General features: G+C 49.7%; 1 protein-coding gene across 1 annotated transcript in view; it reads right to left on the reverse strand.

Annotated features, from left to right (window-relative positions):
• Window positions 1-9,504, reverse strand: part of LOC105564884 (POU domain protein CF1A) — a 48,070-nt gene extending 38,566 nt beyond the window's left edge. The window contains exon 1 of the mRNA XM_012017642.1: window positions 5,057-9,504. Coding sequence (XP_011873032.1) covers window positions 6,563-7,912 — 1,350 coding nt within the window. The 5' untranslated portion in view covers window positions 7,913-9,504 and the 3' untranslated portion in view covers window positions 5,057-6,562. The remainder of the gene's footprint in view (window positions 1-5,056) is intronic.
• Window positions 9,505-12,440: the final 2,936 nt, after the last annotated feature.

A 12,440-nucleotide genomic window follows, 5' to 3' on the forward strand; every position in this document is an offset into this window, starting at 1 on the left:
GTTTCGCTAACAGCTTTTTATGCAACAATAAAAAAGATCACATCATAAAACCCACGTGCAGTGCAATCTCCACAGCGCGGAATTTATAATTCACGAGCGTCAATTGAATTATGCGGAACAGCGTATGAAAAAATATACATATGTATATGCAAATGGCGCAAGTGAAATCTTTTGAATCATTTTAATAATGAGCGTCGCGTGTCAATCGCATCTACGGCATTCATAAACGTGCTTTTTACGCTGTTGCGGATCAATTTGCGGCATTTCTTGATTGAATTCCGCAACATCATTTATTAACCTCATCAAAATTATCGAGATTACACTTTTCGTCGAAGTTAGAAACAGGTACTAGCAGAGATATCAATGTTTTCACTAATACCGCTTCAATAATGTCGAGTTTGAGCGATAATACGTATGAGAATATTGTCGAATTTGTGATCGGTGATATCAATATAAAAAGTGAAATTCCCTGTCGGCTAACTGCCTTCGGGCAAGCTCGATCCTCGCAAAGTGCTAATAAACCCGACGAAGTCGAAGATGTGTTTGACATATCGAATATATCGCGCTAATCGAGGAAATGTGAGAAGAGTACGGCGACAAGCATCAGCAGCCAATTGAGCAAATAATCACAGAAGTTATATGTATGACTGATAATAGTCCACGTAATTGCAGTTATCATTATCGTATGTAGTACATGAGCAGAGCTGCTACTGTGAGCAGAGCAATGTGTTACTAAATATAAAAGATGAACTTCTCGTTCTAATAAAGAAAAGATCTATTATTAACATCACATTTACAAGTATTTTCGTACGACATGCTTAAAAAATTTCCGAGATTCGACCCGAATTTAATTCTCCCTAGACCTAAAACTTTCGCAAGACAAAACTGGTGGAACTCGGTACCGCCACGCGGTGAATTTATTCAAATTCTGCTGTTCGCGAGAGAACAGATGTTTGTACTGTGAATCACAATCTTATTAGTGGAGAGTAAGAAGTCGATTCCCAGTTGACGAGCGACGCTGCATCAGATTTATATTTCTTTAGATGTTACAGGTGGTAATTTCCCGAATTGATTATCAGTTCACGAAACAATAATCATGTAGATAAAAGAGGTTGTGCGGAGAACAGAAAGATCATGTAAAACACACGATGCTGACGGAGGACATTAGCGTGAGCTTAACGACGTCATAATGCTTGAAATTTCTTAGAGCGAACCTGCGGGAATGGATACGTTTCTATTACGTCGGCATTGGTAAATGGACCTAACAAGGATTTGACTCGTCCTCGACGACGGCGCGGTGATTACGTCAAAGAAGAACGTCCGTATTCCAATGAACGAGGAGGCTAACGAGCGTCGCTAATGCGGGAAGGACTCCATCCGGGAGGATGAACGGCCCAATATCGGATCTCATAAAATTCCCAAGCCCGTCTCGTAAGCAAATATGCCTCTACCGATCCACTATGATAGTCATAGATAAGACCTTAAAGCGTTCGCACGATAGTACGAAGGGCGGATACACGTTAACTGATTTGTTAGGAAATGTTAATCCATAAAGGGAAACGCATGCTACGATCGATCGTAATGAATGAGCTAAATTGTCAAGGTCGTGCTGCAGCGAAAATACAGATCACCAGCGCGCAAACGAATAAGAGTGCGACTCGCGGGATTAAAGAAACTCGACCATGTTTTTCTGAAATTCCCCGTTACCAGATATTACTATTAGCTCTCGCCAATTTCGCAAATAAATTTGCGCGGGACGTGGCGCAACATTTCACGATTCCTGTATATCGTAGTAAAACGCAGAAGTTTTCTATAAATAATGGTGCTGAGGACTAGATTCAATTGATAAACGTCGGAGGTCCGGTATCACGTCGTAGACGCGCAATGGTTAAAACAGCGCTCCTAAGCGGAGCCTAAGCTGGGGAGGTCGGGCCCAGGTGCCGCGCCATTACCGAAACGTCGAAGTATTACAGAAATGAATGGCCCGCGATGCGTTAAGCGCATTATAACGATCAAAAATTACGATGATTAGCGGGTCGTGCGGTGGCGGCCGGTGTAACGCCGGCCCGTTCGTAAAGTCCCCCGGTACGCTGGGCCCTCCTTATTAAAGCCCCGTGACGCGTTCTCCACGGAACGATCGCGTCCCCATAAAAATCTCTCTCTTCCCAAATTGGGCCGTGAATTACAAGCCGCGGCCCCGGCGCACGTTTGCGCCCCTAAACGACTCTTTTAGTCCGGCAAGTAGATACTATAGGTGCTATTAACGCGCCGGGCAGTTTATACACACCTAATGCATCGTTATGCGGCCCCGGCTGCCAGACGCAAGTACGACTCCGCGGAAGTGTATAAATTATCGTCGGTATTTCGGTAAATACGCGTAATGTCAACACAATAGTTTGGGCATTAATAGACGATGACGAACGGGTACGTTGAACCACCTTAATCAAATAAGAACGCAACCGCCAAGTACTTATTGCGACGACCTGACTTGTCCGTAGTATCTACACTATCATTTTAACCGTGGAACACTAACTACACGCTCAAAGAATATGCATAGTAATATAAATCTTGTAATTGATAATAATTTTCTAAACTTAATATTGCATCGTTACGGGTATCAAAGACTGCGCAACAGTGGAATCACAAAAAGATTATGAAAAAGTAGTACAAGACCCGGTCCGGAAAACGATTTCATCGTTGTATCGGCTGTCAGCTTCCGCGCGAGAGACACCAAATCTTATCCGGGATTTCTCGTTAACGCGTTGAAGTTGATTGGATGCCGTACAAACAGCCGCGGAAAACAGCACCCGCGGACGCGCTAGTAATGGCAGCAGCCCGATGACGCCAGACAAATAAATCCGCGCGACACACTGCGTAACGAGCCTACCGCGATGAAAAAGAAAAGGAGATGACGCCGCGTTTCGCGTGGGCACTCGATACACCGGCGCGATCAACCAAGTACTACACACCGATTGAGGTGGAAAATAAATCGCTAGAGAGGAGGTGTGCGTCGGCGCTATGGAGTTCGCGACCACCTACGCGTTTCACGAGGCCAAGGAAGAGCCGCAAAAAGGCGGCGTGTCGATCGAGGGTTCAATAGATAAAAAAAACTATATATATATATATATAAACGGCGGAACAAAGCGACACCGAGAGACCGAGAGACTCGATCGAGGATACTCGCGACAGACGATGGCAAAGAAAGGGGACCTTCTTCTTGCAGAATGCATCGCGCGGCGGATGTTTCCGTACGCAGATTTAAAGCGCGATCTTCAGAATTAATAATTTATAATGTGAGAATTATACAGGAAATATTGTTGAGCGTATTGGAAACATCGATATCGCTGGATTACAGCGATCAACGCGATTATCGGAGAGCGTAAGAGCGGGTCGCAAAAGAAACCACGGAGATGTACGTAACATTGAGACACGTGACTAGCTACGCGCCAAATGTCTTTGAAAAAACGTTTGAAAAAGTAAAAAGTGAAATCTTGACGAAGTGCGAAAGCAAAAACAGAAGATACGATCGATCGATCGCATCTCAATTTCGCAATTTGAATTTCATAAAGCGTATAAAATCACGTTTATTTCTTACGAGAAAATCTGCCGGTGCAAAACTGATCTTTTATGGAATAAAACATTATCGAGGATTAACTCGATTAAATAATGTTTTACTGTATAAATTAAATGGAAAACAGAAAAGAAGTCTCGAGAATCGTCTCCAGAGAACAAACATTGAACACAATTCTTAATAATGAAGTACGATATTGTAAAAAGTGTGATTATATTACACGAAATTATAACAAAAGGTACGTCAAAGAAAATTCTCGAGCGCCTATTCTCATTATTTTCCATTTATTTCAAGTTTAGAGGCCACGGGACAAACTTAAGTTTACCGACGGCAAGAATGACAGCTTCGTCACCTTTGACCAAGTATGCGCCTCTGTGTATTTTATATCACGTGCGACAAGTGCGAATTGGTTATGCGCGCAACAGCGGGAAAAAGAAACCGAAACTTAGCGAGACGATTCGCGTAGAGACGATCGGCAAACAAACGGCAAAGAGAATTTGGTAGAAGCGCAGCCGGTCTATGTAAAATAATCTAAAATTCTACATACATAATAATCTAACGAAATCGTCGCTACGCGAGAAATATGGATTTTCTCCACGGTTCGTATGAATATTCTATTGGAATTGCTTCTGCTTTTCGTCACACTGGTGTTTAAAGAATCTAATAACGGAAGAGAAATATGAGATTGTACGTCCCCCACATATTTTTCGTTACAATACAATTACCGTACCATAAACTGATCGGATAATTAATAACTTCCACGTAAATCACACAGTTTATCGTTGTCTAACACTAGACTTCGTAACGTAAGACACTTTCAGTAAATAGTACTGTACGAACCGTGTACGTCAGCTTCGCATCTGCCTAAGCCTCTTTGAAAAAAAAGAAACGTACAACGGGAGAAGAGACGAACGAGATGAGAAGCAGAGAGACAAAGGGAGACAGATCGAGAGAGCGAGAGAGGACGAGTTCTTCGATACTATGCCCGGCAGCGATGGAAGACGCGACATTCTCGGCTCCGCGCTCGACTCCCGGGCAGTACAGATATCGATGATATTAATATTGACGATGACAATAATAATAATTAAAATTATAATAATCGCAATAATAAGGAATAATAATAAGTGACAATAATAATAGTGGCGAATAATTATAATAGCGATAATAATAAAATTCATCGCGTGAACGCCGGATTTGTGCCACAATCACAACGTTTTCTCAAGACCAGACAATGAACGTCACAATAATATAATAATAATGATAATATATATAATAATAGCAATATAATAATAAACATAATAATAATACAATAATGATAAGACATAGCTAGAACTTTCCGATCTATACATAGACATAGAGCTTTCGGATGTAACGCCATATTCCGTGTTTTCATGTACATATATATATATATCCGTTTTTTAGTTAATATATATTCGTCTATATAGACATGTGTGTATATACACATATATATTTATGGATACTTACTCTTTATACAGAAGGGGTTTTTCGCGTGAGGGGGGAACTGTCTTGCTGTCTCGCTAGGATTTCGCACGCGCTTTTCCAATACGCGGTCTCTCTTCGATGTGCACCTTGTCTCTTTATATATATATGTATATATATATAAATCTGTCCCTCTTATTTCCTTTTCTGTCGCGCTGCATATTCCTTGTATCTCTCCCTCCTCTCATTTCTCTTTATATCTCCTTCCTCCGTGTATTCCAGCTCCCGCGTCTGCTTTTTCCCGCTCGTTGTCGACGACGACGACGATGACGATTCTCATGCTCTCTCTCACTTAACTTACTAGCTTTATCTAGTACATTATTTACAGTCCATATTTACTTATGTTACATCATCCGCCGGGTTTGCTCCGAGCAAATCCCGCGCGAACACAGCACTCGCTCCTTACGTATGTTTTTTTTTTCTTGACGCCCGTTCGTCCGTCGCGAATTTTGGACCCCGCGGGAGATAAAGGGAGAATCGCACGCGCCCGAAAAGACACCCTTGCGATCCGTGTTTCGTGTCCGATATATTCCCGCTTTGTCTGCGGGCGAGAGAGAGAGAAAGAGAGAGGGAGAGCGAACACCTCTCCGTTCTTTTAAACCGCACCCTCGCCCGAGTCCAACTCGCGTCCACGCACCTTGTGTTATCGAACCATCCTTTCTCGAGTCCCCGTCGGAGACCGCCGAGTTAACCACTTCCGCTCACCGGCGACGATGAAACAACAACAATAACAACAGCAAACAGCCAACAAGGTCCGCGATCCAGTTCGGACTCGACGAACGGACGAACGGGCGCCAACTTGACCGCGCGAAGGAGGAACGTTATCACTACGTCCGTCAATGGTACCCTTCGAGAGAACGCCACTGGGTCTCCTCTTGCGTCGCGTCGCGAAAAACACGATGAAGACGTTTCACTTGTCACCGGAACATCGTCGATGGAGGAAACATAGCTGGAGCCGCGTGAACAACGGCAAGATGACGATGGCGATGACGATGAGGATGGATACCTTCTCCGGCGACGAAGGTATCTTGAAGAAGTTGGGCGAAGAACAGTCACGATGTTCGCCGACGGGCGCGCAGTCACGGCAACGCGCGCCCCTTACTCCGAATTTTTCTTATTCCGTCTGTTCCGTTCGCAGCTTTCATCCTCTCTCCGGGTCTAGGTGCGCGGTCAAGGTCGACAAAAAATCACCGACCGTGCGCGTCAGCTTCTCAGCCTCCCCGGTGGACCGGTCTCGGCCTCGTTAAACCCCGTTGAATCTCGTCGAACGAGCCACCATTCCGTACCCTCGTCTCGGTAACGAGCGCCGCCGTCTGATAGATAGAAAGGGCGCCGCGAGTCGGTCAGCTACGAGGTCGTGTAACTGCCGGTGCGTGCCTGAAGGTAGTGATGATAGAATGGCGGCAGGGTCGTCGTCTCTGCCGTCGACGACACGTTCGCCGAGTTCTGCGAGGTTACCGCGAGGCCCAACGGGGGAGGCCCCGGCGAACGCTAGTGAGCCGCGAGCGAGTGGGCCGTGAGGGCCTGAGGGCTGAGCATCGGTGGACTGTGGCTGTGGCCCATGGGCGAGCCGTGCAGGTGATCCTGCGGATGATAACCCTGATGGAGACCGCCCTGGCCCTGGTGGCCCGGCGGCATACCCTCCATTATGCCGTCGCCGAGTGTATTGGGCGGCGTCATCCTCTTTTCCTTTTGCCGCCGATTGCAGAACCACACCCTAACCACTTCCTTTTCGAGCTGCAACGAGTCCGCGAGTGAGGTGATCTCCTGGGCCGACGGCTTTGGCTGCTTGTGGAAATGTTGCTCGAGCGCACCCTTGACCGACACCTCGATCGACGTCCTCTTCTTTCGCTTTCTACCCTGGGCGGCGATCTTGTCGATGCTCGTCGGCGAGCCGGTTGTCGAGTCCGCCTCCTCGAGCCACTTCTGCAGCAGCGGCTTCAGTTTGCACATATTTTTGAAGCTCAGCTGTAGAGCCTCGAACCTGCATATTGTCGTCTGCGAGAAGACGTTGCCGTACAGAGTACCGAGCGCGAGACCGACGTCCGCCTGGGTGAAGCCGAGCTTGATGCGCCGTTGCTTGAACTGCTTGGCGAAGGCCTCAAGGTCGTCCGACGTTGGTGTGTCCTCCTCGCCGGCGCTGTGATCCCTGTCGAGAGGATGGCCCGCGTGCAGAGGATGCCCCGACGGTGGACTGTGATTGTGCGCGTCCCTCAAGTGGTGAGGTAGACCAGTCTGATGGTTGTGCAGCTGATGTGGATGCTGATGCGGATGCTGATGCAGCATGCCGTTCATCGCTGCGTGATACTGTTGGAGGGTGGTTGGCGAGGCCGCGCCACCGCTCGGGTTGTAGTGCGCCGACGGGACGACCGGTGCGTGCCAGGAGTGCGGCGAGGCCATGCCCGGGGACTGGTGCGGGCCCCGATGGTGCATACCCTGGTCCGTCGTGGTCGCCGCAGCCGCGGTCAACGGCTTCACATCGAGGCTCGCATTTGCCTGATGGGGATGATGATGGGGATGATGGCTGGTATGGTGCATGCCCATCGAGGCCGCCCAGGGATCACTGCCGGGCTGCAGGCTCACCCAGGGATTCGCCGACGAGAGGCTCGCCGGATGGGACAGTCCGTTCGGTGACGGCGAGGACGTCATCTGATGATGATGATGATGATGGTGATGATGCTGCGGTGCCGGCATGTACTTCATCTCGCCAGCGTCGGCGGCGCTACGGGGCGAGCCCGAGGAATAGCCACCCACGGCGATGTTCATCCCGATTGTACCCGAACCACCATCCAGGTCGGTAGACACTGCGCTACTAACCGGCATGTACGTGGTAGCTGCCATCTACTTCTCCCTCGTCGAGAGGCTTCGCCAAACCCTCTCAGTGTGGTTCTTCACCGTGGAACGCGTCCACGGGTACTTTCTCGCGAACGCTCCTCGGTCAACTCTTGATTTTCGTTGACAGATGGAAAATTCCGATTTTACAACTCGGTGAAGATTCCACGAGACCAAATTATCGAGTCAAATTTTGTCGCAGGACCTCAGATGGAGCTGTTGTCAACTCGTCCAGTCACCGCACGATCCCGATGATCCTCGAAAAGCAAATCTCTCAGCAATCACTAATCACTCGTTGCACAATCCACAATTCACGTCGACACACCGGGGACCAGACGAGGCTGGTCGTCGTTCTCGACAAACTTTCGTCCATAATTTCTCAAGAGTGTCATGTATGCAACAATACGGAAACATCGACGAGTCCGTGGCGAGAAGAGATTGTCGATGTACCGTCACTCTCTCGTTCACTCCGACGGGGTGGGTCCCCGCGGAGGAAAAGCGCGTTTCCAGATCTGAGCACCGCGCTGTCGTGGCGCTCCGAAATTTGGTTCCTTCTCTCGCTCTCTCCCTGTCGGTTACTTATCGGTTACTCGTTCCCACACGAAAATTACACGTGAAACGAAAGCTCGCTTCCCGGCTATGTACTGGCCAACCCTCGAGTCGAGTCGGGAAGTCACTCGCGACGAGGATATCGATTCAGCCGAGGTCACACATCCCTGGTGGGGATTCCAACTTGTCGAGTAATCACTAATCTTGTCTCGGCGACGACGACGACGACGACGACGATGGTGACGACGACGGTGAAGACGGCGACGGCGATGTCCACAGCGATGCGAGGATTACTCCGCACTGGCGTCGTGTCTGTAGCCTCGACGTGGTGGACGCGTACCGACGACAACGATGCACGACGCGACTGCACTCAGGGGTTGCCACCGTAGACCGACGACCGAGCAGCGAGCGACCGACCGACCGGCTCGGCGTAAAGGGACGTACGACGGTAATCGCGAAACGGAAGAGACTCGACTCGGCGGGAGTAGAATAGGTATATGATGTCGTGCGTGTATGTTCCTTCTGGTGGTAGATGTCCCTCTCTTTACGTGAGTGTACGTGTGCGTATACATACGGTATACGTGTATGCGTGAAAGAGCGTGTGGGTGAGAGAGTACAAGGAAAAAACAGAGAGAGAGAGAAAGAGAGAGAGAGAGCGAGAGAGAGTATGTGTGTGTGTATGTGAGTGTGTTGTGTATGTGTATGTGTGTATGGCGACGGAGGAGAGACGGGTTAGAAAGATCTCGCTCGGGCTCTCATGCGTTATGCATGTCGTAGCTGAGAGCGACTGACTGCCTCGCCTCGCAGCTTGCTCGAGGTTCCCGAGGCTCCCCGGAGCCGCTTGTGGTGGAAGCTCGTCATGCGCGTCACCGCCGTTCGCATCCCTACCACCGTTGGCTGCGCAGCTCGCAATTGGACGGGCTGGCAAGGTGGCCGTCGACGTACGTCAGCATCAGGCGGAACCTACTGTGGCCGCGCCTACGAAGGCAGGCGAGGCACCCCAGGCGCCAGTCCTTCTCGACCCCCCCTTGCCGTCACTTGACTACGTTCTCGCCTGGCTAACAATGCTCGTTCGCTGACGCCGCCGCCGCCGCCGCCACCGCCGCCGCCGTCGCTGCCGCCGCCGCCGCCGCCGTCACCGCCACCACCGCCACCACTACCACCACCACCAGCAGCATCACCACCGCTGCCACCACCGTCGCCGACACGACACCGTCAGCGCCGACGTTGCTGCCGCCGCGCCGCGCCAACGCTGCCACACCGTGCCGTGCCACCACCGCCACACCGTGCCGCGCCACATCGCGCCGCGCCGCGCCACGCCGCGCCGCAACCGCGTTGCTCCGTTCTGCTCCGATCTGATCCTGCCGTTGCGATTAGGAGAGGCGCGACCCGAGCCGATTCGACACGCGGCCAGCGGGCGCTCGTCCACGTTCGCCCTGTGACACGACTCCCCGCGACTTCGCTCTTCTCTCAGGTGCACTCAATACCTCACCTCTATGCCTCTCTCCACGTTCATGTACACCTCACCGAGCATCTCTGTTTTTCAAACGACGGATGATGCCTTCAAAGATTTTTCACGATCACGGCCGGCGATCGTTGTCGCGATCTCTCACAGCTCGCGTGCGCGCGCGCGCAACAGGTACTGATTTAATAGCGAATAATTGTATGTGCGAGACGGGGCACGGAGCAGACGTCGCGACGCGACGAATAGTCCCCCATCTTCGGGATAAGGTATATCTTGTGGGAATATCCGGGACGATGAGAATCGCGTGTGGGAATCACGCACGGGGGCATTATTAATTCCACAGTAACCGTAAAGTATATAAAATAATTAAAGCGCGCGCAGAAAATCCGCGAGACACAAATCATAGGATTCTTATTGTTTCCGGCGAGCCTCTCAAACAACGCGAGTCTGAGTACGAGAGTTCATTCCGCATCCCGCGACTCCTCCACGAGAACAACGACGGCACACTCGTCACGTACGCAAACGAAAGATCAATTTTTCAGGCACCGTCGCGGTACAATCCTGCCCGTCGACAGTTTCATTTCCTTTTCGCATAGGTCGCGGTGCAACAGGTGCACGGATAACCGTTGGTTTCGGCTCGTTCGCTGATTACGCCTTCGTTATCAATATTCCGCACCCCTCGTCGTCGCCGTCGCGTCTCGCGAGCGAATAAGCGAGGAAAAAAAAAAGATAAGCCGAAAAGAGGCGGGGGATGGGGGGATAATCCGACGCGCCGCGAAACTCCAATTTACGATTCTAGCGAAAATCCCACAAAGCATGGAAAACAAAAGTTACGTCGAAAATACTTTCGACGTTGCAAAGTTCTTTGCTTACAAAACAGGCCAGAAAGCAGGATATAAACGGCACGTGAATCCATGTATGCTTTTCCCTACTTCGCTCAAATATCTTCCGAAGACTATCTTACCATTCGCGACGTGCTCCAAATTTGTGGGCATAAAATTTTCAAGAGGAATCCGAGCTAAGGTAGATCGATCAATTGCCGATTACGCAACAGCAACAGGTACTCATTCGGGATGATTAATTATGGAGAAAGGCTGCCCCGCTCTCACCCGTGAGGGGGAGGGTAGGGGGTGGTGGCATCAATAAGAACGGGCCGAACACAAGAAACGAGCGGAAGCGTGTAAGTGTATTGAGACGAGGGAGGAAGAGGGGAGGAGAGGAGCCGAGAACGAACGCGCGAGTGAGCGAGGTTTAGTACATTTAAATGAGAGCCACAGGTAGCAGCATTATGCAGTACGTGCCAGCCACCCCTCAGGAGGGGTGAGTTAGATGATCGTGTGCCACGGGATCCTCCTGTGTCGTAGTACTGTTTCATCTACCCGACCGGCTTTGCGCGCCTTCGCACCTGTGGCCATTCGCGTTATTGTTGCCGCTAACTTCCTTCGTTTTCTCGTTCTTTATTACTCGCGCGTGCGAGCAACCGCGACTAATTATCGCTCGTACGAGACGTACGCGAGTTCTGCGCTTTGAGCGCTGCGATAAAAAAAATAGTGGAAACACACACACGCGCGCGCGCGCGCACACACACGCACAGATGCGCGCGCGAGGCTTGCCTTCCCCGCCTCACGTGTGATTCCAGCAATACATGGGAAAATTAAAAGAGCGATAATTATATACCCGTAATACGCCATTCGATTGGTCTAACATGTAAAGAACAGATACTGGGACTATTTCAACTGTTTTCACAACTCTTATTGCTATTTAATTAACTTCAGATTAAAAATATAGTAGAGTGTTGTCTTGTTATATTTTTATGACAACATCGGGAAAATTATTCGTAAGCAAAAATTGGCACGAACACGACACACCCGTGAGTTTTTCACCTTTTAAACCTAAAGGGAAAGATCAATATTATAGTTGAAAGAACTGTGTCAAAACATTTCACGACTTTGCAAACGGGCACACGAAGAATCTCGAGGTTCGAAAGAATTCCTACGAGGCGTTCTCCAAATAATTTTCTACAAAGTGCAACAGTTGGCCGTGGCATTTCTAGGTCGACACGGTAAAACTGAGGCCCTCTTAACGCGCCGGAGAAACTCTTGGTATGTCGGTGGATGGTGGCCGTTATGCTCAAAATATCGCGACGTTTCGCGAGCCTCGTTGTCCACCAACGACCGCCATCGGTTCCCGCGAGATCCGCGAGACATCACTTCGACGGCTTTTATTGCGCGTCTTCAATTCGTTCTTTTTTTTATCGCCGCCACGGCACGCCGCCAGCAACTGCAAGCTCTGTCGCCGAGAAAGAAATTATGCATTCCGCGTGTACGCGGGTGTACGTTACCCGCGAACGGCCTCCGGAATTTCACTCGCCTCGCGTCCCCTTTCTCCATTCCTCCGCCGCAAGTATTCAAGTGTACGCGCGGCTCCGTCTTAGGACTTCTCGAGCAAAAACATCCGACATCCGAAATGTACTATTGATTGCTTACAAATAAAAAAAAGAACACGTTACATATATTTTTATAA

The sequence above is a fragment of the Vollenhovia emeryi genome, unplaced genomic scaffold (genome assembly GCF_000949405.1).
Source record: "Vollenhovia emeryi isolate VEMERY1.0 unplaced genomic scaffold, V.emery_V1.0 DF939159.1, whole genome shotgun sequence".
In the NCBI taxonomy this organism is placed as follows: domain Eukaryota; kingdom Metazoa; phylum Arthropoda; class Insecta; order Hymenoptera; family Formicidae; genus Vollenhovia; species Vollenhovia emeryi.